Genomic DNA, 25,142 nt, shown 5'->3' on the forward strand with positions numbered 1-25,142 from the left:
TGTATTTAAATAGGTTACTTCTAGGTATTTCAAAGAATACAATGGCGTTTGGGCTTATAATGTATGGAAATAAGTATAACGTGATTATATATAACCTTTTATTTTTTATGTTGCAATTTAATATCTATGCCAAATATAGGCACTTTATTATCATTTAATCTCAGTCTTTGAATATTTGCTTTTTTGTTGTTTTTTATATAAGTTTTAGTCATAGATTTTTATTTTTAAATAACGTGTTTTTAGAATAGCAATTTTGGTTTAAGTAAATAATGATTGTTGTGAATAACATTACTTGAACAGACGTTTTCGTTTTGTTTTAGTGTTATTCACACATACCTCAATGGTGTCAGTTCAATGCAAGAACCGAAATGTCAAACAAATATTACAATATATTGTTATAATATACGTAGTATTTTCTTTGTTTATTTAAAGCTAGTACCGGTATTATCACAGTAACTAAAGTCGGCCTTTTATTTTGAAACAGTAATTACAACTTACTGGAGGTTGTTGCGGTGGTGCTGTCAGCCTCGCGCGATTGTTTTGGCAGGATGGCCGCCCCTCTCAGTGACAGCAATCAGAGACCACTGCAGAATGCCATGAAGCTTGTAAAAGTGGCCATTCAGCTGGACACCAGCAACAGACACAAGGTAGATATGTTTAAATCTTTAAACCTGCCTTGTTTGGTCCAGATATGGTCATATTTAGCCAATAAGTGCATGCGAGAGTGACGTCATTTATCAGCGTAAACATTGATAGAAGCTGATGATCATTAGAACCCCAATGTTTCCCCCAAAAAATCATTAGCGAGTCCAGTCGATAGTGTCCAAAATGTGAACTTTATTCAATAAAGTACTGATACAATATTTAAAAGTACTGATACTTTCTTAGGATAAAATCATATCAATGGTGATTTGCATAGTTTACTTTTTCCGAATCACCTGATCTCAGAGTGTTTAACGATTAATCAGAGCTGGTTTGAGCTCACAGACACATTGCAGATTTAGATTTTTTTAGATAATACAATACATGATGTTGAAATTCTCTCTTTGGGGGGTGACTACTCGAGATACCCCAGAAGTTCAAAAGGACGTCTAGCAACAAATCTTAAACTGTATAATGGCACTGTGTTGCAGAATAGATCCAATAAAATCTTCCTGCCACACCCACTGTGGTTATTTATTTCCCTTTATAGGAGGCATACTGTGAATACTTAAGAAGTATCAACTACATCTCCCATGCTCTGCTTGAAGATGCCGCATCTAAACGTAAGTTTTTCACACTTCAAACCTGCCTTATGAGAGTTCATAAATGAGTTCTCCAATTACACATCCTACAACTCTTCTATTGGAAAGTGATGAGCGTTAAGGCTTCAATTTCACAATACATTTTATTTCCTCTTTGACAGTCATTGTCATGTGCTGTGACCTGGCTTCCTACTTCAAGAGAGGACTTAAAAGGAAGAAATGATGTGTCACACAATGTTATGTGCTTCATCATGACATCAGTGAATTTGATTGATAAGACACACAGTCCTTTTTGTGGGTTAAAATGTACTGTATCTTAACTCGTGTGGAAAAGATTGCATTAAATGATTCCTAAAGCTCTATTAAGATAAGGCTAGATCTTCTCACCTTTGTTCATGATTAGCTTTTCAGGCTCATGCAGAGTTAACCTGGTTGTTTAAGGCCAGTTCACACCGCACCAACAGGAGTCTGTTGTTTTCGCCAAGTGTCTGTATTGGTCTGTGTCTGTTGGTGCAGTGCGATCCAGCTCAAATTGTACCTTTAAAGTGCTGTTTTTATGTTCTGGATGAGCAAAATGAAATATAAAAAGACATATGACTCCTCTTGCAGTGGAAGGAGAGATGGAGTCGGTGGAATTAGAGAAGATGGTGAAACTGGTTGAGCAATGTTTGGAGAGGGTCAAATCATGTATAATAAGGAAGCGAGAGTCTTCTACACCTGCCACCTCCTCTACTTCTCTGTCCAATCCCAAACAGACCACCATTCCAGCTATTAACGCATTAAGTGATCTCAAAATATCAGGTGAGCCTATTTTTCCTGGTTTTCAATCTGGAGGTCCCTGGAGTTGCAACTTCTAATTTATTTAACATATAGACACTTATTTAAAAAATATTATTTTGAAAAGTTTAGAATAATGAAGTCTCTTATGCTTACCAAGGCTGCATTTATTTGATAGAAAATACAGTAAAATTGTAATATTGTGAAATATTATTACAACCTCATGTGATAGCAAAGCTGACTTTTCAGTAGTCATTAGTCTTCAGTGTCACATGATCCTTCAGAAATCACTCTAATATGCTCTAATATTATTTCAAGCATTCTTATTATCCTAAGCATACAAGTTTTTAATGCTTAATATTTTTGTAGAAACTGTGATAATTTTTTTTAGGATTCTTTGATAAATAAAAAACTCAAAAGAACGGCTTTTTAAAAATATATATATATAATGTTATTGTTACATTATAAATGTCACACACACACATATACAGTACCGGTCAAAAGTTTGGAAACATTACTATTTTTAATGTTTTTGAAAGAAGTCTCTTATGCTCATCAAGCCATTTATTTGAAAAAGCATTTATTTGATCAAAAATACAGAAAAAACTGCAATATTGTGAAATATTATTACAATTTAAAATAATGGTTTTCTATTTGAATGTACTTTAAAACATAATTTCATTTGTGTGATGCAAAGCTGAATTTTCATCAGCCATTATTCCAGTCTTCAGTGTCACATGATCCTTTAGAAATCATTCTAATACACTGATTTATTATCAATGTTGGAAACAGTTGTGCTGGTAATATTTGTCTATAACCTGTGATACTTTTTTTTAGGATTCTTTGATGAATAAAAAGTGTAAAAAGAACAGCATTTATTTAAAATAGAAATCTTTTCTAATAACTTCTGTTCCCTTCCGTTGGGGTAAGTACTTTTTTTCTTTCTTTTTTTTGAAAGAAATGAATACTTTTATTCAGCAAGTATGTGTTAAATTGATAAAAAGTGATTTCTATTTTGAATAAATGCTGTTCTTTTTAACAATAAATCCGGAAAAAAAGTATTACAGGTTCCAAAAAAAACATTAAGCAGCACAAATGTTTCCAACATTGATGATAAATGAGTATCAAATCAGTATATTAGAATGATTTCTGAAGGATCATTGGACACTGAAGACTGGAGTAATGGCTGATAAAAATTCAGTTTTGCATCACAGAAATAAATCATATTTTTAAGTATATTAAAATAGAAAACCATTATTTTAATTGTAATAATTATTTACAAAATTGATCAAATAAATGCAGGCTTGATGAGCATAAGAGACTTCTTTTAAAAACATAAAAAATAGTAATGTTTCCAAACTTTTGACCGGCACTGTGTTTATATATATATTTATATATACATATATATTTATATATTTATATATATATATACTGTATATTTATATATACCTAATATTCCAAACTCCTCTCTTTGTAGAAATGCCTAATGAGCAGGCATTGGTTTCTGTGACACAAAGTAAGGAACAGCCCACCAGACATCGCAGAGTCCTCTCTGAGGGAGGGGTGGCAGGCTCCCCCTTTCTGCCACCTGAAGTCTTCCAAAAGTTTCAGACAGTTGAGTCACAAGACAACCGAAAGTGAGTCAGTAATCCATTGACATTTTCATAAGCACTGTATACATATCAGCAGAATGTGGAGGAACTTAAGTAACGATGGGTACAGAGTCTCAATATCCATTGATCGTTGAGTTCACATTTTGTTCCCAAAGATATAGTATCTAATACATTCAAGATAACAAACAAAAACAAGATATACGTAACACTGAAACATATGCATTAGTATTATATAACATTATAAATAATGTTAATATAATAAATTGTCTCACCACATCATAGTTCTACATTTAATAATAGTGTTACTATTCACTTTAAAATGTCTCCATAATGAATGGACCTGTTTTAATAAATTTGATTCTCCAAGAACATTATGCTTGGTTTAACAAGAGGCAGAATAGCCTCTGTAAAATACTTGAAAGGCATTTAAACAAAGTTATTTAAAGAGATAGTTCACCCAAAAATTAAAATTAGCCCATGATTTACTCACCCTAAAGTCATCCTAGGTCAGGGTTCACCAATCTCGGTCCTGGAGGGCCGCTGTCCTGCAGAGTTTAGCTCCAACCAGCTCCAACACACCTGTTTGAAAGTTTCTAGTATGCCTATTGAGACCTTGATTAGCTGGTTCAGGTGTGTTTAATTGGGGTTGGAGCTAAACTCTGCAGGACAGCGGCCCTACAGGACCGAGATTGGTGAACCCTGCCCTAGGTATATATGACATTCTTCTTTCAGACGAATACAATCGGAGATATATATGAAAATATCTTGGCTCTTCCAGGCTTTATAATGGCAGTGAATGGCTGTTTCTGTTTTGAAGTCCATCAAAGTGCATCCATTCATGATAAAAGTGCTCCACACGGGTTAATAAAGGCCTTCTGAAGTGAAGCGATGCGTTCGTGTAAGAAAAATATCCATATTTAAAACTTTACCGACTAAAATAACTAGCTTGCGGCAGACGGCCGTACGCATCGATTTACGGTGAAAGAGTAACCTTTGACATGACGCATGATGCATTGACGATTGCGGAAGCGCAGAGGATAGAGCAAAACAAAACACCGGTCACAAATTAGTCTAAAACTAGAATTTTTAAAGAGAAATGACGGGGGAGCTTGAGTTTGTTGCCCAGCCCTGTTTGTTTGAACCGCGAGAGGCGTCAAAGCTTACGCTACTCCTACATCCTACGCCATTCATCACGTCAAGTCAAGTGTTCCTCTTTTGGCGTAAGTCGACTTGCGCAGGCAGTCTGCCTGAAGCTAGTTATTTTAGTTGATAAAGTTTTAAATATGGATGTTTTTCTTACACAAACTTCACTTCAGAAGGCCTTTATTAACCCCCCAGAGCTGTGTGGAGCACTTTTATCATGGATGGATGCGCCTTGATGGACTTTTATGGCAAAAAATATACGGCCATTCACTGCCATTATAAAGCTTGGAAGAGCCAGGACATTTTTTAATATAACTCAGATTGTATATATCTGAAAGAAGAATGTCATATATACCTAGGATGACTTTAGGGTGAGTAAATCATGGGCTAATTTTAATTTTTGGGTGAACTAACCCTTTAAGAAACCAATAATTGTTTTTATTCTGGGTGATGCCTCTGTAAGAGAAACAGCCCAAGACATAAACTTGAAGAGTTAATATCTAAATTATTATTATAAGTAATATATTACAAAAGAGTATCATTATTTGTATCTGCTATCCACAACATTTAATATTAGGTTGTTCATCACTGTTATTTTTTTAAATCATGGTTCACATGGTTCACATTAGTTATGTACACTTCCTCTGGCCCCAAGCCCCAATTGATCTTTCAAGGTTATCAGATCTGTGATAGAAAACAAATCTATTCTGCATCCATATAAAGGAAGTTAATAGTACATCACGTTCTTTTAGTCTCACTAAGAGCTGCCCCTAATGCACAAAATGTTCACAATAAGAAGTTTTTGTATGTGTATGACAGGGAATTAACGCCTATTGAAGAAGCGTCGCGTCTGAACCAGAAACTTAAGGCTAATTATGAAGCACGACTGGCAAGACTTACCCCTGGTCAGGCCACACAAAAAACCTCATTGGTAAGTCTAGAAAAATTAAATGTGAGATTGTATTAAAAAAATAAAATAAATCTTAGGAAAATGATTATAAAAAAATACTATGCTTGTGTATGCTCTACATACATATATACAGAAGCACTAAAATAAAGTGCCTAATAGTGCCTTTTTGAGTCCGTTTCTTTTATTCTGCTGCTCTTTTTTTTTAAGCTATTTTTTTTTTGGGTAAATATTTATATCCATATTTTTTGTTTGTATTTTTCACCACCATTATACATATCTAAACAAATTATGAAGAAAAAAGGAATTGGCAAAAAAAAAAAAACACTTTTAAAAAAGAAAAATAATAGAGAAGAAAAATAAAATGATGAAAAACATTATGAATGAAATAGACCCAGGAAGGCAAGGAAAAAATGTTCCACCTTGAGATTTTTCCAACCTTGTGGTTCAACGCATTCATAATATATAAAATTGCTTATGTGGGGAAAAACTGTAAACAATAAACGGTAACACTTTACAATAAGGTTCATTAGTTAACTACCTCTGTTAACATGAACTAAGAATGAACAATACTTCTACAGCATTTATTAATCTTACTTAATATTAATTTCAACGTTTACTAATACATTATTTAAATCAAAGGTTGTATTTGTTATCATTAGTTAATGCACTATGAACAAACAATGAGCAGCTGGATTTTTCTCAAATAACATTTACCAAGATTAATAAATACTGTAACAAATGTATTGCTCATTGTTAGTTGATGTTAGTTAATACATTAACTAATGTTAACTAATGAACCTTATTGTAAAGTGTTACCCAATAAACTTATTATTTGACCTTATTTCGGATGTTTACGGACCATGACTTTATTGTGCGCATGCGTATAACACATCTGACGCCACACCTCTTGTTTTAAATGGCTTTGCGCGATTCACTGAGCTCACTTGTCCATGTGCTGTTGCTCCCTGTGACGCCTGCACTGAATGTGGGATCCAGTCAGGTGTTCAGGGCGGATAGATTGGCCGCACACAGACAAAGACAATTCATATTTCATTTGCGGTCGCTATCGTAGTTTTAATTAGCAATAGCGCAGTTAGTTGCACGGTAAGTTATTTCGTATAAGTTTTGGTGGCGGGTCAAACAAACTTTTATGTTGTTCGGCGGAACGCAAACATTGTGTGCTGTCCAGTTTTCAAGAATGATCCGGAGACACAGAGAAACACCAATGGATCTTCGTTTATACTGGAAAAAACTCAAGACATTCTGGAAGGTTCGTTTTGACGTTATTTATTTATTCATTTAACTTACGTGGCGAGAAAAAAAGGTAACTGGTAACGTTAACGTTACTGTTCAAAACAAGCGGCTTGCATATTAAAAATTTTAATGGTTTGGAGGGGAAAATCGTATATTTAAATGCGTATTTGGTATGTAAGAATGCTAAAATCCTGAATCTTTGCCATATGAAAATCCAGTGCGTAAAATGACATTTTAAAATATTTGTAAGTTTGAAAGTTGGGTATCACTTTAAAATAAGGTTTCGTTTGTTAACTAACTTAACTTACAGTAGTCAATCTTTGTTAATGTTCATTTCAACATTTACTAATACATTATTAAAATCAAAAGTTGTATGTTAACATTAATGCACTGTGAAGTAACAAGAACAAACAATGAACAGCTGTAAAAAAAAAAAAAAATTTACTAACGTTAACAAAGATGAACAAATACAGTAACAAATGTATTTCTCATGGTTAGTTCATGGTAGTTAAAACATTAACTAATGCAAATTATACCTTACTGTAAAGTGTTACTGAAAGTTGACATGTCATGCTGTGACATGGTCCATCTAAAACAATTTTAACTGACCACATTTTGCTAATTCTGCTTTTAAAAGTTCATTATTCACTTCGTTAGTTTACTTTATTAATTGGCAATGCTTTTTGTATTTTTGAATGTCAATTTGGCAAAAAATCTATTAGGTAAAACTAAAAGTGTGATTTTACAAATGGGTACGAACTGTTGACCAGTTACAGGACAGAAATAGTTTAGTTGGATGGTGGATGTCCCTTCAAACTGAATGATCAGTGTTTGCTGTGAGTGTTTTAACTCCATCTGTTAAATCTGCAGGGATGCTGCACTATATGCATGCACTATAGTCATGTAACTTTCTTCAACTTTTCTTCTACTAATGATGTAAATATCAATAATCAAATTTGAAACTGAAATAATTACTTGTATAATGCTGGCCTTTATTTCTTTTCTTAATACAGACTCTCTCACTTCAGAGGCAAATGATGGAGAATCTAATAATAGCCAAAGCAAGACAAGATGCAGTATCCTTTATGGTTTCCTGGGTTATAAGTTATTAAAGAGATCGTAAAACTAATCTATATGAATCGAGTGGTTTAGTCCAAATTTTCTGAAGAGACACACAATCGTTTTATATGATGAATAGATTGAATATAGCCTTTTATTCACATAAAAACATTGATCATCTCACACATCAGTTGTGGTAAACGGAAGCTCAAGTGTGAGAACCAATGAGGTTCATTCTCGTGTGTCAGCAAACATAAACCGAAGCTCAACTGAACTGGAAGCGCAAACATGCTGCATGTAATTAATGACAGAATTTTCATTTTTGGGTGACATATCCCTTTAATCAATGTGCTGTGAGCAAAGTTTTTTTTCTGAATGTAGCAATTTTTCAAACTGTTGGGAGTTTTCCTGAGCGCTTGCAGCTTCAAAGGAAAATGGAGGAGAGGAGACTCCGGCTGCAGGAAGAAGCCAACAGGTGAGCAGTTTGTGACCCATGGACCAGATGGACATTCATGACGTTATGTTGCACATGGAGTGTTATGAGTTTTGCATATGTTTCTAGCAGTGTTGTGCATCACATAATACCTTAGAATGACAAAGAAGTTATGTTAAGAATCTGAGCACCTTTAAGCCATTTAATGCTCAATGGTTTTCTAGAATTTGACTGTTAATTTGTGTGCATGAAATTGCATTTTTGCAGGAGGTTTGCAACCTGTGGGACCATTACACCTGAGGAACAAGAGCAGCGAGTTCTTTATGCAAGTGTGCTCGAATATGAGCATGATCATGTAAGGATATTTATATTGTAGCATTGATTTTAGACTTTTTGTGTATATTTGTGCATCTGTTAGTAAACCTACACTAATGTTCATTTTTGTAAGAAGTCTCTTATGCTCAGCAAGGCTGCGTTTACAGTAAAAACATTAAATGTAAAATATTTTTAGAATTTAAAATTGTTTTCTGTTTTTTTTTAACTGGTTTAATCCTAGGAATGGCCAAAAATTTGGAAAGCTAATCTGAAAATGAGTCCAAATGATCCGACACTGGTTATAGGTCTTATCTCCTGTCTTCTCAGGTAGGTTTGTGGTGTCAGATCATCTGTAAAAATAAATGAGTGTTTCTGTATCTAATGTCACCTGTTTTTGTCTTTCTTGATCCCAGCTACCCAGATCACCCAGTCATGAAGTTGCTAAAGAAGCTTCAGTATCGTGTGTATAACAGACTGTATCCTATAGTGAGCCAGTGTGTTCCTCTGGACACAGTGCCTGGTTGCTCGCTACCCTTAAAGCCCTCCCGCAGCGCCCAGAGCCTGCTCCTGTTCGACAGTCATATCTCTCTGCAGCAGCAGCAGCAGAGCCCACTCAAGTCTGGTCTGACACACAGCTTATCTGATGCCTCCATCTCCCTTTCACCATCCCACGACCTCAACTCAAGCGACACTAAGTCCGAAACCGAACCTCACGAGTCATCCACTCTGATCTCCACAGATAGGGAGAACTCTTTTGAGGATCTGGAGAAGTTTCTTACTCAGCTGGACTGGGTTCCTTCTCACAGTGGAGATGATACAAACTCTGATGTGACCTTTGACACAACACACATGGACCTAGAGTCTCACATTCATGATCTTGAGGAGCGTGCTCTGAAGGGACATTTGAAGGCCATCGTCAAAGATATTCACAATGCTATCGGTAAATAAATGTTTGTTTGTTGTGTGATTGAGGCCTTAGTTGTGACTCTAGATATGTGCAACATGTGAGTTCAGGATTCATGGAAATCCCCTGTTATAGCTAGTGGGATCTGTAGGGTTGTATCATGCATTTATACTGCGTCAGGGTGTAAACAACGCCAGAGGGCCATAATCCACCATAAATGTGTTTGTCAAAGGTCCTTTTATGAAATGTACTAGTTGGCTGATTCTCTATGGTAAATGGATTTGTCTTTGTGTGAAACAGATCGCCTGCTGTCTCTGTGTCTTCTGTCTTTTGAATGCCTCAACACTGCCATCTCTAAGGACCAATGTGTGGCCAGCATAGAGGAAGTCTTCTTCACCCCTATTTGGCGCCCTCTGTTGGCACTCTTTAGGTAGGTCACAAATTAAGTGTTTTTCACAAATGTATACCACCTTTCAAAAGTTTGGGGTCGTGTGAGCACTCACCCCAAAGTTATGTCAAAATGCCCATCAGTTAACAGGGTTCCCGTGGATCCTTAAAGTCTTAAATTAGATTTTTAAAATTTAAGGCCATAAAAAGTCTTATTTTTACTAATGAGAGGTCTTAAATTTCAGATGACTCTTTGACTTGGACATATCTGAATGCTTTACCAAATTAAAACAATCTAATTAGCGTACATAATTTTTTTTATTATTATATTTTTTTGGATTTACTTGTTCACGTGACAATTCGCGTCATTTACGGCAGCATTACGTCTGTCTCCTGAACACGAAACAGGAGGAGAGAAGGAGAAGAAAATGGGTAAATGTAAGTTCATAAATGAAATAGAATAAAGAGAGATATGAAAATAAAATTTTGCATTGAAGAAAAGTAGATTTTTATTTTTTTTTGGTTTGTATATGCTGTCAATTATAGTTATTTGAAAGAAATAACTATTGGTCACACTTGCAAAAAAAAAACGTAATCGGCCAAGAAAATTGCAATCGGTGCATCTCTAGGTTAAAGTTAGGGTGCGGTTGGACTTTCTAAGGCTGCATTTAAGTCCTTTTTTATGCCCTTCCCTCGCAAACTTGTCTCTGTCACTCAGATGTACATCATTGCTTACATTGCATGAGTGCCCACTGCTGGCGTAACCCTTATGTGTTTAAATGGAACACCCTAAAAAGCCCTTGATCACTGGAATCCGCAATGGAGCTGATTTGTTATTTACAATATTTTTTTTTAATTTTTTTTTTTTATTATGAATTTGTTTTGCATCCTTCTATAGGCCTGTATGTAAACTTGGGCTGTTGGAGAAAGTATTAAAAATTACACAAATGAAATGATAACCTTACAATAAACTATAACAATAGTTGCATAATGGTCTATGGATTTGCCTGAAGTGTTCCTAGTTATTTTGATTATTATATTTAGTAGATTCGCTCCCTCTGTCAAAATCGAGGGGTCGAGGCTCTGTCCAAATAAACTTTCCTACCAACACTTCAAAATGGCTGCGTGGATTCCCCGAGAGGAAGTGCTTAGGGAAGTTTGCAAGTGTATATCTAAAAGTGGAGTTAAACTTGGAGCCTAGCTCCAGCGATTGGGTTCAGAGAGGGGGAATTGGACGTCAAGCTCCACTCACTGGCTCTGCAGTGGGCAGCCTTTCCTTTGGGTGGCAGAGATTGCAGTCATTCCATGATTTATCTAGATCTTGAGCAGTAGATGGCACTGCTTGTCAATTTGTATCTTATACATTTTTTCTTTAGTTACAGCATGGCTGAAAATAACCATTTTCCCTTACAACTGCTCCCAAAAAAACATTTAGTTATCAAAACACTTTAATAGCTGTTTTATGGTTTAGTTCGTTGCATATTATTATCTTGTGTGTTTCTTTCGACTCTTTAGGGAGGTGAATCAAGAACGGGAGCTGGCTGTTGAGAACAGCATGCGTCTTCATCGTAATGTTTCACCTGGTGATCTTGGTGTAGCATCCAAATTGTTCCCTAGAGACACAGCTGTGCTGCACGGTTCCTACCCATACGAGTCTGCAGTACAGGAGTTGAAGCTTTTGTGTAGAGACTATTGTCCTCAAAAGAAACTTGAGTGTATTGGTAAGATCTCTGAGATGCTTAAAATGAAACCACAAACCCTTTCTGTGTGTTCTACTGTATGTCATTTCAATGCCTAAACAGAATTTCAAAAAAATTTCAAAAAAATTCAAATGTGTTTAACAAACTCTCCCCATCTGCTCTGACAGACAGATAGTCCCACCTTTTTTTTAGAAGAAGAAGAAATAATTAGACTATTACAAATTGCTGGCTTCCAGCTATCTCTGTATGTTAAGCTGGGATAGGAGAAATAATTTTAACAAAATAATGTCATAATTTCTACTTCATCTTATATTTGACTTTATCTCATAATTTTCACTCTTTCATAAATATGTCTTGGTATGTAATAATTTTGACTTCATCTTATAATTGACGTCATAATTTTGACTAAAATGTAAAGTCAAAATTTACATAGACATTGAGAAAAACCTAAATGTCATAATTTCTGTATCTTATATTTGACTTTTTATCTCATAATTTTGACTATTCATCTCATAAATTACTTGGTATGTTAAAATTTTGACTTCATCTTATAATTGACGTCATCATTTTGACAAATGAAAAGTCAAAATTTACATAGACATTAATGAGATGAATAGTCAATGTCATAATTTCTACATCTTATATTTGACTATTCAGTTTATATGATTTGGTATGTCATAATTTTGACTTCATCATAAATGACAATGTCATAAACGAAATAAAAAATAAAAATGATTTCAGTCGAAATTGAGTTATAGTTGACAGTCAAAATCTTAATTTGACTCCCTTTTTTTTTTTTTTTTTTTTTTTTTTTTTTTAAGTCAATCATAACAAATAAAAATGGTCATACACTCATAATTATGACTCTTTTTGTAATTTTGACATGACACTCAAAATTTATTTACCAAAGCTGTTTTTTTTATGTGCCAGAAATGGGCTTTCATACTTTTGTTCTTAAATTGTACATGTTTTACACATCATTTATGTAATATAAAAGTATATTAATGCTAACATGTACCCTTATGGTATTAATATGCACCATTTAGGTACAATACCAGTATTTTTCTGACTGCAGTTGTTTTTCATTGCAGTGAGAACTTTACGAATGATCTGTGGCTGTGCTGAAGAGTACCGCCTCCTGCAAGAAAACGACCCTCAACCCAAATCAGCAGCAATGTGAGTATACACAAGGTTATAACATGTTGTGTTGCTGTGACGCTTTGTCCCTTTCGCTGTCCTTTTTTAAAAAAAGTACAAATAATCAAGAAGCAACTTTATTATGTTGGAGTTCAGAGTTGTTTAAGCACAATCTCCTGCTTGTCAGCTGACCTTGTGTCAGACTTCATCAGACCTCATGGAGGCCAAAGCTCAGCAGGGGTCCCGTCTTGACCCTCTGGCCCCCGCGGGGCGCTCGGAGCTGACTTCCTCTCTAAGTGGGTCGCCCTGTCTGGAGCAGACTTTGGCCTTGATGCACTTTGAGAGTCTGAATGTAGAACTGCTTAGGTCAAGTAAATTGATCGTTATTCTAACAAAAAGGCAGCTTTTTGTTTTTTTGCAGATAGATGCTTGTGGGCTCTGTGTATGTTCTAATCAGAGCCGGACAGTAACGGAGTACATTTACTTGAGTACAGTACTTAAGTACAATTTTGAGGGATCTGTACTTTACTCGAGTATCATTTTTGGGGAGTACTCATGACTTTACTCAAGTACATTTGAGAGGCAAATATTGTACTCTTTACTCCACTACATTTCTATCCATAACTGTGAGTACCCGTTATTTCTTCTAAAAAAAAAAAAAAAAAAAAAGGAAAAAAGAAAAATCTCGGAAACCCTCAATTTGTTGGTTCCCTCTCAAATGTGATTGGATTGTGCAGGCGCCACTGATTGGGACAGCCTATCAGCAATCACCTTCAGCTTTCCGCCAAAGTCAACTCTATGTCAGATTTAGATAAAGAGACGAAACCATGGACGAAACAATGGATGAAGACGCAGCAGGTCCATCCCGGGAATGTGCCAACCAGTGGCCCCACCTCGCCAGACTATTTCAATTTTCTGAACAAGTTAATGATAGTTTTCGCCTTAAGTGTTTGCTGTGTTTACCAATGTAACCACTGTGGCAGTAGTAATGCAATATTTAGAAAATGTACTCTTGTACTCTTGATACTCAAGTACTTTTAAAAACAAGTACTTTAGTACTTTTACTTAAGTAGACATCTGACTGTAGTACTTTTACTTGTACTTGAGTAAAATTTAGCAAGGGGTATCTGTACTTTTATTCAAGTAATGAAGCTGTGTACTCTGTCCGCCTCTGGTTCTAATGTGATGCTAGTTTATTAGATGTTCACACAGCTCCTGGCAAATGAATTGACGCCGCCGAGATTAAACTGTCGCCTCTTTTTAGTCTTGAATTCTGGTTTCACAGCATGAAACGGGTGTGTTCAACCAGTGTATCATCCTGATGACACACATTTTCTTGAATGTGTGTATTTATTCAGGTTTATCAGAGTGGGTGTACTTGGCTCAGATTCTCTGTGGAAAATCTCCCACAGACCTCAGTGTCTGCTCCACTCTCTTGAAAAACATCTTAAATTTCTTTCTGTCTCCGCTGTGATCTCGACAGTTAAAGTGTGAGCTCACGGCAGCATCCTGCATAGGAGAAAACTCTACTGGGAAGTTATGTGGGCCGTTATGATGTTTGTAACCTCTCGGCCCCACCACACCCATTAAAGGAACACTTCGACTTTTTGGGACTTTAGTTTATTCACCTTATCCCCCAGAGTTAGATAAGTCCATACATACCTTTTTCATCTCCGTGCGTGCTGTAACTCTGTCTGACGCACCCACCGCTAGCCTAGCTTAGCACAAAGACTGGAGGTAAATGATGCCTGTTCATCTGTCTCTTGCTTGCTTTCTACTTGGAAATGTGGGTAGAATGAACACTTGCGTCATATCTACATGTGTCTCTTTGCATCACAGCTTGCCGAGCAGAGACTCGCTGGTGACGCACATGCTCAGCGGTTTGGCACCCCATGACAACGACTGATGTAGATGCTTGTTTTTAGAACACTGTCTGCATCTCTTATACAATGACATCCAGTTTTGTATTTCTATTAAGGATGAACATTTAGCTCATGTGTAATTTGTAGAAAATGTAGCAGCTGGTGCAGATTCTGTTATACTATTTATACGGTGCAATATATCCATGGTGGCTAAAAAACTTAAATCATGCACAACGCAGAAAGTGTTGCATGCAGACACTGTGTGTCTCGTACAGACGGAATGTAGGCTTTGAATCGATCATAAATGTATATAATCTATATATAATCTGTTCTATAATACAAATTTAAATGTTAAATTAATAATTGATAAATGTATAGTTATATAATTTTTTTTATATAATTATTTTCTGTTTTATAGGTATTTGAATATTTTATTTATTTATAACATTTTTATAATAATAATTTAAATGTTAAATTAAGAATTGTTAAATTTATAGTTATATTATTTTTATGTAACTGTTATTTTATGTTTTATAGGTATTTGAATATTTATTTTATATTGTTGTTTTGTATTTTTGTTTTACTTCATTTACTATTTTCTGTTGTTGATATTTCAAATTTTAAAAATATTACACATCTTTAATTGACTGGATTATTTAAAGGCTTTGTTTCTTTTTTTGAACGACTATTGTTTATAATTGTGCTTTTGGTCACACCGCCCACCCCTGATATTCGTATGTTTGTTTGTTCTTACCAGAACAATGGACCGTTGCTTTCTGAACCCAAAGGCTTTGGTTCTTAAGCATTATTCGGGTGTTTTCCATTCTGTGATTGTACATTGGTTTAATAATGATTATGCTGTAAAGGCATCAGCGATTCGTTTGGAAGTGTGTCATTGTGAGACTTGCCCTGATTTTGCCCCGGTAGCACAGCCAAGGCGCATTCTGCCTTTGTTTTGCTTTTAAGTTTGTTTGGTTGTGAGGGAGAATGAATGTCCTCATGCATGCATGCATGAACATGAACAATTTAGCCATTCTCACTATTTTTTTCAGTTGTTTTGTTCCATTGTCTCTCCTTGCTCCCTCATTCTTTCTTTTCCTCCTTTCTGGATTAAATTCACTCACACTTGAATTTATATTGCTGTTTCCTTCTGCACATCAGTCATTTCCTCTGTCTATCCTTTGTCTTGCTTTGTCTTTTAAGGACAAGAGGGGGCATATTAGTATTCATTATATATTTCATGCAGTTCATGCATTGGCTAACTGTTTCATTACAATAGCCCCTATATTTTGGTTTTGCATTTATTCTGAAGTCTGCATCACCAAACTCTTCAGCTGTTCAACATGTGCTCAGATCGTGCCATAATTTAACAAACAGGCTTGAACAAGAAAATGGCTGCATCATCCCAGCACACCTTTTTGGTGCATGAGCGTTTTTTTGATTGCAGCAGAACCAATGTTGAAACGGATGGTATGTAGACCTATTTTCACCTGTATAAAACGTATCAGGTGTCCTGCAGTCCGGCAGGAAAGGGGACACCCAGCTTCTTTCTCACGCAAGCGTCCCTTCATCACATGAATCATGGGGTTTCTGTGTTCTGTTAATGTTCTTTCTGAGAATAGTTTATCCTGCAAAGAAATGTCATTGGATTTGTTTGTTTACTTCTTCATGTCTTGTTAATTTCTTCCATTTTGTCTCTCTCAGAGGTGCCGATGACCTATTGCCCATCCTGGCGTTCGTGGTATTACGCAGTGAAACTCCTCAGCTGGTGTCTGAATGTGCTGCGTTGGAAGAGTTCATCCACGAGGGGTGCGTCCTCAATATCAAATGCCATATAATTTAACTGTTCTCCACAAAGTAACAGTATTCATGAATTAAAAATGAACCGATTGCTGTGCCACAAGAAATTGTGTAGAACAGAGAGGAAATGTTTGCGCACTCTGCCGTATTCTGTTAGGGGTGTAACGGTTCACAAAATTCACGGTTCGGTTCGATACGATACACTTGTCACAGTTCGGTTCGATACGGTTCGGTACGTTTTTGATACAGCAAAAAGAAAAAATTTCCTTGATTGATTTTTTTTTATATTAAAACTAACATCATAAAGTATTATGTATTTTTTTTACTTTGAGAAATTCTAGAGCTATAATTGACTCTTCTTAGGAGCATATAAAACAAAACAGCTCCTTGGAAAAAATGAAATGTAATATTGTAGTAGTTATAAACAGGTTTATTTTAGTGCAGATTAACATTTGAGGGCAGCAATTGTATTCATAATGTCAAAATAAAACCAATGTAATGTTACTTGAAGGCATTATAGCCTACTATTCCTGCCAAACTTCATGGTTGCAGTTAGTGTTACTACAGTAAATCCATGGTGAATGTTGCTGATCTGTGGACACTGGATAGTTCATTCATGGCACAATTCTTCCACGCGCTGTTTGATCCGTTAATAACGGAGAAATATGAATGTTTCTCACTAGATCTCGCAGCGATGTTATTACTTCTGTGGCGAATTCAAATGCTTTCTTTACTGGATCTCTTATTAGCGCTGTGTAGTAACAGTGTTGCATGATCACGATCGGCTCGCGCTGCACTGGTCCAAACTGATAAACGGTCCGACCGTCAACCGCACAATAACGAGCAGTTTCGTTCCGCTTGCATTACGTTTGCCATTTGATGTTGGGCAATGTTGTGGTCGCGCCGGCGTCTCAGGCTGATTTATACTTCTGCGTCGGACCTACGCCGGAGCCTCTACGCTGTAGGCAACGCATTGGTTTTCATTTATACTTCTGCGTCGTTGTCCGCGTTGACGCGTGCAGAGGGAGCATGTGAAACCCGCAGAGGTGGACAAAGTACACAACTTCCTTACTCGAGTGAAAGTACAGATACTACTGGTCAAATATTACTCCGTTACAAGTAAAAGTTGTAAAGACCTATTTTTACTTAAGTAAAAGTACAGAAGTACTCGTTTTTAAAAGTACTTAAGTATCCAAAGTAAAAAGTAAATTTCAATGCATTGTTTTATTATTGTTGCATTGTTGAATGTATTACTTACAGTATTTTATGCCTCTGAATCTATGCCTGCCCTCATATCAATATCACATTTATTTCTAGAACACAGTTCCAGTAGTGGGATTGAATATGAGATTGAATAAGTGCACTCAATAACATCCAAATGGCTGTTCCCTCAAATAGTGCCCTTGGCTTAGTTTTTTGGCTTTGACGTCAACCCGACTTTCATTTCCAACCAAAATCCAACGTCTTTCCGACGTCGGGTTCTGACGTAAATCTGACGTCGGGTTTTGACGTCAACCCGACTTTCATTTCCAAACCAAAATCATCCCCTGACTGCCGTTACTACTTTCTACTCAAGGACCTTGACAGAAATGTAGTGGAGTAAAAAGTATGATATTTGTCTTTCAAATGTAGTGAAGTTAAAGTAAAAAGTTTCCAGAAAAGATAATACTCAAGTAAAGTCAGCTGCGTGGCGTGTCGGTTTTTATTTCGGCTCCCATGTTAACAGGTTAGAGCTTGCACACTGCCTGCGGAAAACGCGTGCATGCTAGAAATAGAACCGACGCCTATTTTTCACACGACACGCAAGTGTGTTGGAAGCATTTCCAGGCAAAATAGAATAGGAAAAGATGTTTATATGTAATTTTGACACGAATACATATTAACATTTTGATGTTTGAAAGTCTCTAGGTTTTGACAAATGCAGATATAAATGTAATTTAAAAAAAATAATAGTAATTATCGATTTTCAAATATAGCACTTGTCAATACAGAACGAAATATTTTGTAGCCTATTTTGCCGTCAACACTGCCGACGTTGTCTTTGCTGCTATATATTTGTTTAAAGGTCCCATTGCATGGATTATTTTATTATTTTAGAATGTTTCCTGGGGTGCCCTTATAATGTTAGTATGTTTTTTAGATAAAAATTTGTTAAAATTTACAAATAAAAGGCATTTTTCCTAGCCTGATTTTAGCCTCTGATTTGAAGGGGCGTGTCTGTATGAGACTTCAGTGTAAACGCCCACTGCTGTGATTGGCTGCTGTGAGACTTCAGTGTAAGCCTGTTGATCACGTGAATGAAGATCTTATCATTGCAATGCAGTTTCTGCACTCTCACTAATGATTTCACCAATGCAAACATGATGTACGTACAGTAAGAGCTTCGTTGATTTCATAATGAGTTTTGGCAAGTGTCCAGATAAACTCGCGCTGTGTGATTGACAGCTTGGGCGACTGGAAAGGGGTTGTTCTTTGATCGCTATCTGTATATTAATCACAGTTTAAGTAAGATCATTTTCATCCTACTAAGAGAAACGACGTGAAGTTGATCGTTTAGTCACTGGCTTGATTTACTGATGCATAAACAGTATTGAACGACTTTGAGAGAAAGATTATCTGTCTGAACTTGAACAATTACACATCAGACATTCACATAACCCACTGGTTCTTCAGAGGCTTGGATGAAGGACCTAAAAAAATACCTTTGTGTTCATGTACTGAGAGTGCATGTACTGAACTCTTGTTATTTAACTATGCCAAGATAAATTCAATTTCAAATTCTAGGGCACCTTTAACATGAAGTATAGGCCTTCCACAACTCTCTCCCCATATGTCGAATATATCACCAATGAGGCTTATCATATGTCACCTAGCATATGACGCGCCGTGTCAGACACGTTTCTGGTGTGCAAAGGCATAGAAAACGCCACGCAGCTGACACGCAACAGAAACGCCACGCTCACACCATGCTCACGCCACACAGCCAGTGTGTCGCTGGCCTAATGACCTTTATCAGATAAGATAAGCAGATAAGGTGTGTGTGTGTGTGTGTGTGTGTGTGTGTGTGTAAATGTGTATATATATATATATATATATATATATATATATATATATATATATATATATATATATATATATATATATATATATATATAATATATATATTCTTAGAATGAAGCGACCAGTAGCATATGAGATCAATGGCAAGTAACCACAGAAGTGTCAACAAGGAAACACTTTAACTATACACTACTGTTCAAAAGTTTTTGAAAAATCTCTTATGCTCACCAAGGCTGCATTTATTTGATCAAAAATATAATAAAACATATATAAAACAAATATAAAAAAAAGTTTTTGTTTTTATAAATAAAAGTAATGGACGTTTCAACCAAACGGTTGACCAATTGTTACAGACTGGGCCATCTGACCAATCAGAGCAGAGTAGCTCTCAAAGGCAGGGCTTATAGTGAATGAATCTTCGATGAAGTCATCTTCAGACTCTTGAGGTTATGTGTAATGTATATTATGAGAATATTAGGTTTACATGCATCAAAGGTCAAAAATTGATTGTAGTAGACCTCCAAAACAAAATTAGGAACCTTTAAAATAGCATAATAGGTGCACTTTAAATCTACATTTACAGCCTGACTAAATATTATGCAATAGAAAATGGCATGTCTCAGACAGTCTCCAAAACAAATTGACAATCTGTCAAATTTTTGGCATCACTTGTTGATGATGGTGGGTTAGATGGCACTGTTTGGAAATTTGGCTCGTCACATCCTTTTAAGTGCCAGTCTCTCTGTCCTTTAGGCATGTATCAAGTGTCAACAGAACATGACCTCACTTGCTACCAATAATCGAAGTGTCATCTATAGTACATTCTCAGATGTTTGCATAAATATTTCAGCTAGAAAAATACCCTCCAGTCTAAACATGTTGAAATAAACCCATAAAACTTTACAGTTCTTTTTGGTAATACGAATCCAACTTTGACAACTTTATATAACATTTTTTAGATTGAGCGATAGAAATCACAACCGTGAGATCTCAGTTTGTATAGGTGGCCGTTTGACCTGTTTCCTGAGTGGTGTTGTGGGGATTCATTGCACCCCTCCTGTACTGTACTCTCGCGTGTCTACTCCGACCACAGCCCTGAGCTCTGTTTATCAGTATAAATCTGGACATTTTTACAGGCTGGTTAGATTGGCACTTAACAAGGAATGTTGGGTATATTCTGGTTTGGTTTTTTCTCTCCCTATAAAAATACAAATAAAATATCTTCAGAAGTTTATTCTGCTCGGTGGCTTGGAACTGAGGGTGGAACTCTGCAAGCGTGTGAGGGAAGTTGTGATGGGAAGTGTTCTCATTCTCAGGCACAGTTAACAGGCTTCAATTTAATAGGTCTATATACATGTCTAAGACTGATTTAAAGGGATAGTTCACCAAAAAAAGGCCTATTATATGTAGTTCCAAAACTTTTTATACTGAATTGATCAAAAAGAGTGGGAATATTCTTGTTTGTTTTTTACTTTGTTTACTGAGAGAGCAGAATGATCTGTCTCATACTCTCTGGCTTTCTCATTTTCTCCATCACTTTCTATCCTCTCTTCGCATTCTCCAACATGCTGATTCTTGGCTTCGGCTTGATCTCGTGTCTTAGTCTCATTAGCGGACGGGTTCACTTGAAGTTGACCCCCAGTGGAAGAGATCTTGTTTTCCCTTGTGAGGAGAAGTGCTAATGAAGTGTTTATTTATGTCTACAGGTATCTGATTGGAGAGGAGGGGTACTGCCTGACGTCACTGCAGAGCGCGCTGACCTATGTCGAGTCATTGTTCTTGGGTGGGGCTCCAACCCCAACTGCCAAACCCACCTGACGTAGGTAAAGCCAATTATATAATTTCAGGTTCATCCTATCTGACAAACTCCCGCATCTGTTCCAAAACCTAGTGAGCTGCCTATATAGGTAGATGCGTTTAAGATTTTAACAAATGAATACTTTTATTCAGCAAGAACACATTAAGTTGATCAAATGTAACAGTAAAGACATTACATTGTAATGAAACGGTATGCTTCCATATGTTACAACATCTCTAGATTGTCTACACTTTGCATATAAGCAGAAGAGAGGTACAGATGCTGCAGTGGTTTGTCTCTTCAACACCTGTACATCCCTGGGAATTATGCCAGACTTATTTTGTCTGCCAGTTCCATCATCTCTAATATATTTTTAATAATACTGGCAGGGGTGTGTACTTAGCCCATTTCTTTATATTCTATACAAAAATGACTGTCAGAGTCCATTTACCACTACTCATTACTTTAAATAAGGAGATGATACAGCCATTCTTGCTCTGCTTAAGAAGGACAATGACTCTTTTTATTTTTTGGACTATCAACGTTCTAGAGCCCATTTTAGTACGTGGTGTGAGGATAAAGACTAAGGAACTGGTCTTTAGCTCCCCAAAAACACAGATTCATGCTTCTAGCATTACCATTAATGGAGAGATATTAGAAAGGGTGGAGTATTTCAAATATCTCGGCATTACTTTGGATCAAAATCTCAACTTCATCCAGCACACTCTAGGGGTTTACAAGTGCGGTCAACAAACTGACAGCTATTCGTAAACTTAGACACTTGTCTGTTCAGCCTCGTCGTCGCCTTTTGTATCGCAGCATTATTGATATATAGTATTATTGAGCCATTATTTATGGTGCCATTTAGTTTTTTTCATATGCTAACAGTTACCAACAAGAACAAATTCTTAAAGATACCTTATTTAGCAAGTAAAATGATTGGTATCCCTACCCCTAGTTTATCAGATAGTGTCTCTACATTCATGTTGCGAAAAGGCAGAAAAAATCTTAAACGACCACACTCTATAAATATTTTATCCCCCCTGCCTTCTGGCCGTAGGTATAGGTTGCCGATGTGTAGAAAGGCCAGGTATAGTAAGTTTTGTTCCTGTGTCTATACAAGCTCTAAATGCATAAGAAATTGGAAATCTTTGTTGTTGTTGTTTTTTGTGATGTTATGATATGTCGATAATTTAACATGTAATGGGTGTTTGTGTTATGTATGCATCTACAGTGGAAACAAATTTTCTCTCGAGGACAAATAAAAATCTTGCTATCTTAGATATGTATGCAAGTTGCTACAAAAATATATATTTCTGAAAGATCATGTGACTGAAGTAATAACTGCTGAAAATGAACCTTTTCTGTCACAGGATGTAATTACATTTGAAAATATATTAGAACAGAAAAAAGTTATTTTAAAGGTACACTATGTAACTTTTGACCCTCTGGCAGTTACAAAACCCAAAATTGCATACATTTTACAGAAGATTATTAATTTGGTTGTGCTTCGGCTCTGCGTAACTGAGGATGAATACGATAAAATAATGCTCTCTGTTAGAGTTACATATTGCAAATTATCCGTTCAATAAATTACCGTGCTCACCTGAGTAATAAAAACACCATCTCCATTTCACTTTCACAACATTTCACCATCTCCCCAAAGCCAAGCCAATGTTGATCAATTACAAGCTCTGTTGCGTTCTTTTTGCCAGCAGACTGTCCTCTGTTTGGCTGCTTTTTTTTTTTTTTTGATTCCCTGGAGGTTCGAGATTTAGCTTGCTCCATGTTAACCTTTCTCGTTCGTTGTAACAGCTAACCTATGTCACTGCCACACCATACATGCGTCAAAGTAGCCAGAGCAGTAGGTGAGTGTAAGAGAATAAAAAATAAATAAAACTATTTTTTAAATATGGACCCCAAACTTTTGACCGGTTGTTTATGCCTTTCAGATATTATCTTCCAGTTGAGTTAGAACTTTAAGTCATATGGTGGGTCGGGGGAAAGATAAACTAACTAACTAATCCTACTCGACAATGTCAGTCCGCCTTATCCCATTTTATCCGAACGTTTAACTTCGCAGAGCGCAGTGTCTGTACAGCTGTCACTTGCACTATGGCGTCCCACATTGAAACGCGCTCCTCTTGTCGTCATCATCCACCACAGCTTAAATGAAACAATTGGAAAGGGAGGGATGGGCGGTTCCCCTGAACACAGGGTAATGCTGCTCTTTTACCTTGATGGATGGATTACATTGACCTTGCTGAACTTTCAACTTGATTTCAAGTGAAATGGTGCAGTTTGTTTTTGGCTACAGGCTGAAGTTTCTATTTAAGGTTGCGTTACTGAAATAATGATGGTCTACGGTGGCCTAAGTTCTAATTAGATTATCCAATGGAGACTGTTAAACATGCCAAAACGTCAAACAAACTTTCAACCCCTGCCAGAGTGATGGAGAACACTTTCATTCACTTTCACTTCTGTTACAGACTCTGCTCTTAAAGTAGCTGGGTGGCTCACATTGTTCTTGTTTATCCAATTTAATTAGAACCCTTTGTGTTTTGATTCTAGGTGCCGTAGCCAGCGGTTTTGACGGTCCTCGGGATTTGCTGTATCTCCTCTGCTCAGCCTGTTTAGCCCCAAATCATGCCAGGGTTTAGTTCTGTTTGAATCTTCCCCACCTGCCGCTTTGAAGGGACTGGAGAAGGTTATACTGTGTTTGGGCGCTACAGGGCAGGTTCATCCGAATGTGGTTAGAAATGAGATCAGTGTTGTAGCCAGAGCAAAAAAAAAAAATCGTTTGAGACTACATAGGATGAAATGAGCCAGATGTTAAGAAGGGATTTGTGAAAAAGTTCGTTTTTTTTTTTTATATATTCTAATCCCATTGACTTTTTATTTTATTTTTTTGTTAAAATGGTATTCCCCACTAAATTTTATGAAATATAAATGAGACTAAAGCACTACTAGCATTTATCATTCTGTTACACCCTATTTATTAAACAATATGAGCGACACTAATACAGAGTTTTTGTTGTATTTGAGCTCAGAATTTTAGCCTGAGTAGGAGAAAATAGAGCAAAATTGTCAAGTTTGGTCTTACAGATTTTTATACGCTGAGCTGTGCATTTCTCTTGCAAGTAAATAAACCACTAAGCAGATGTTACGCTGTACAGGTTTTATGTATTTTAAAAAAAATATATATCTTAATTTGTTATTTAAATGCTTTTCACTAATAGTCAAAGAAATGCAATTGATGTGGAAAAAAAGCTTGAAACACTAATGCTGCTGGAATAACTGTCTTCAGTCTGACGTTACTGATGTTGAGGAGATTTAATAAGAAATGGGTATAGTGTGTGTGCGTGCACAAAGGCATAAATAAATATATTTATATGTTTTGTTTGAGCAGAGTTTTGTGTTTGTTGCTGAAGATCTGTAATGAATGTAGCTTGAATCTCTTGTCTGAGAGACAGCAACCATGTATTTTTTACCAAGCCTTGCCAGAGTCTGTTCGATCTTTTGAGATTGGATAATGCACATGGGCACGGTTTGAAAATGCATAGCATGTGAATTTTCTAACAATAAAGACATATGTTCCAAACTTTTTTTTAGTGTTCCTCGTAGTGTTTTTCACCCCCCCATTCTTCTAATTGATTAGTTATAATCTGAAGGGGAAGGAAAACGCTGTGAGAAGCGATTGCGCAGAGGGAGGCCAAGCCGCCTGATTGTTGAATTGTTGATGGCTG

At 36.3% G+C, this 25,142-nt stretch overlaps 1 protein-coding gene across 2 annotated transcripts; it reads left to right on the forward strand.

The window, feature by feature from the left end:
* The first annotated feature begins 505 nt into the window (after positions 1-505).
* On the forward strand, positions 506-25,001 carry vps9d1 (VPS9 domain containing 1). Of its 2 annotated transcripts, none has more exons than XM_084124866.1 (16): positions 506-647; positions 1,193-1,265; positions 1,854-2,045; positions 3,499-3,658; positions 5,597-5,708; positions 7,955-8,017; positions 8,423-8,475; positions 8,701-8,788; positions 8,990-9,075; positions 9,162-9,688; positions 9,953-10,082; positions 11,555-11,760; positions 12,831-12,915; positions 16,443-16,547; positions 21,305-21,417; positions 23,968-25,001. In XM_084124866.1, the coding sequence occupies exons 1-15, from the start codon at positions 549-551 to the stop codon at positions 21,414-21,416; spliced, it is 2,091 nt and encodes a 696-aa protein (XP_083980992.1). In that variant the 5' UTR covers positions 506-548; the 3' UTR covers position 21,417; positions 23,968-25,001. The 2 variants fall into 2 exon arrangements, with proteins under 2 accessions (XP_083980992.1, XP_083980991.1); XM_084124865.1 differs by having other exon boundaries at positions 521-647; positions 21,305-21,421.
* Positions 25,002-25,142: the final 141 nt, after the last annotated feature.

The sequence above is a fragment of the Abramis brama genome (genome assembly GCF_963993115.1).
Source record: "Abramis brama genome assembly, chromosome: 9".
NCBI lineage: Eukaryota > Metazoa > Chordata > Actinopteri > Cypriniformes > Leuciscidae > Abramis > Abramis brama.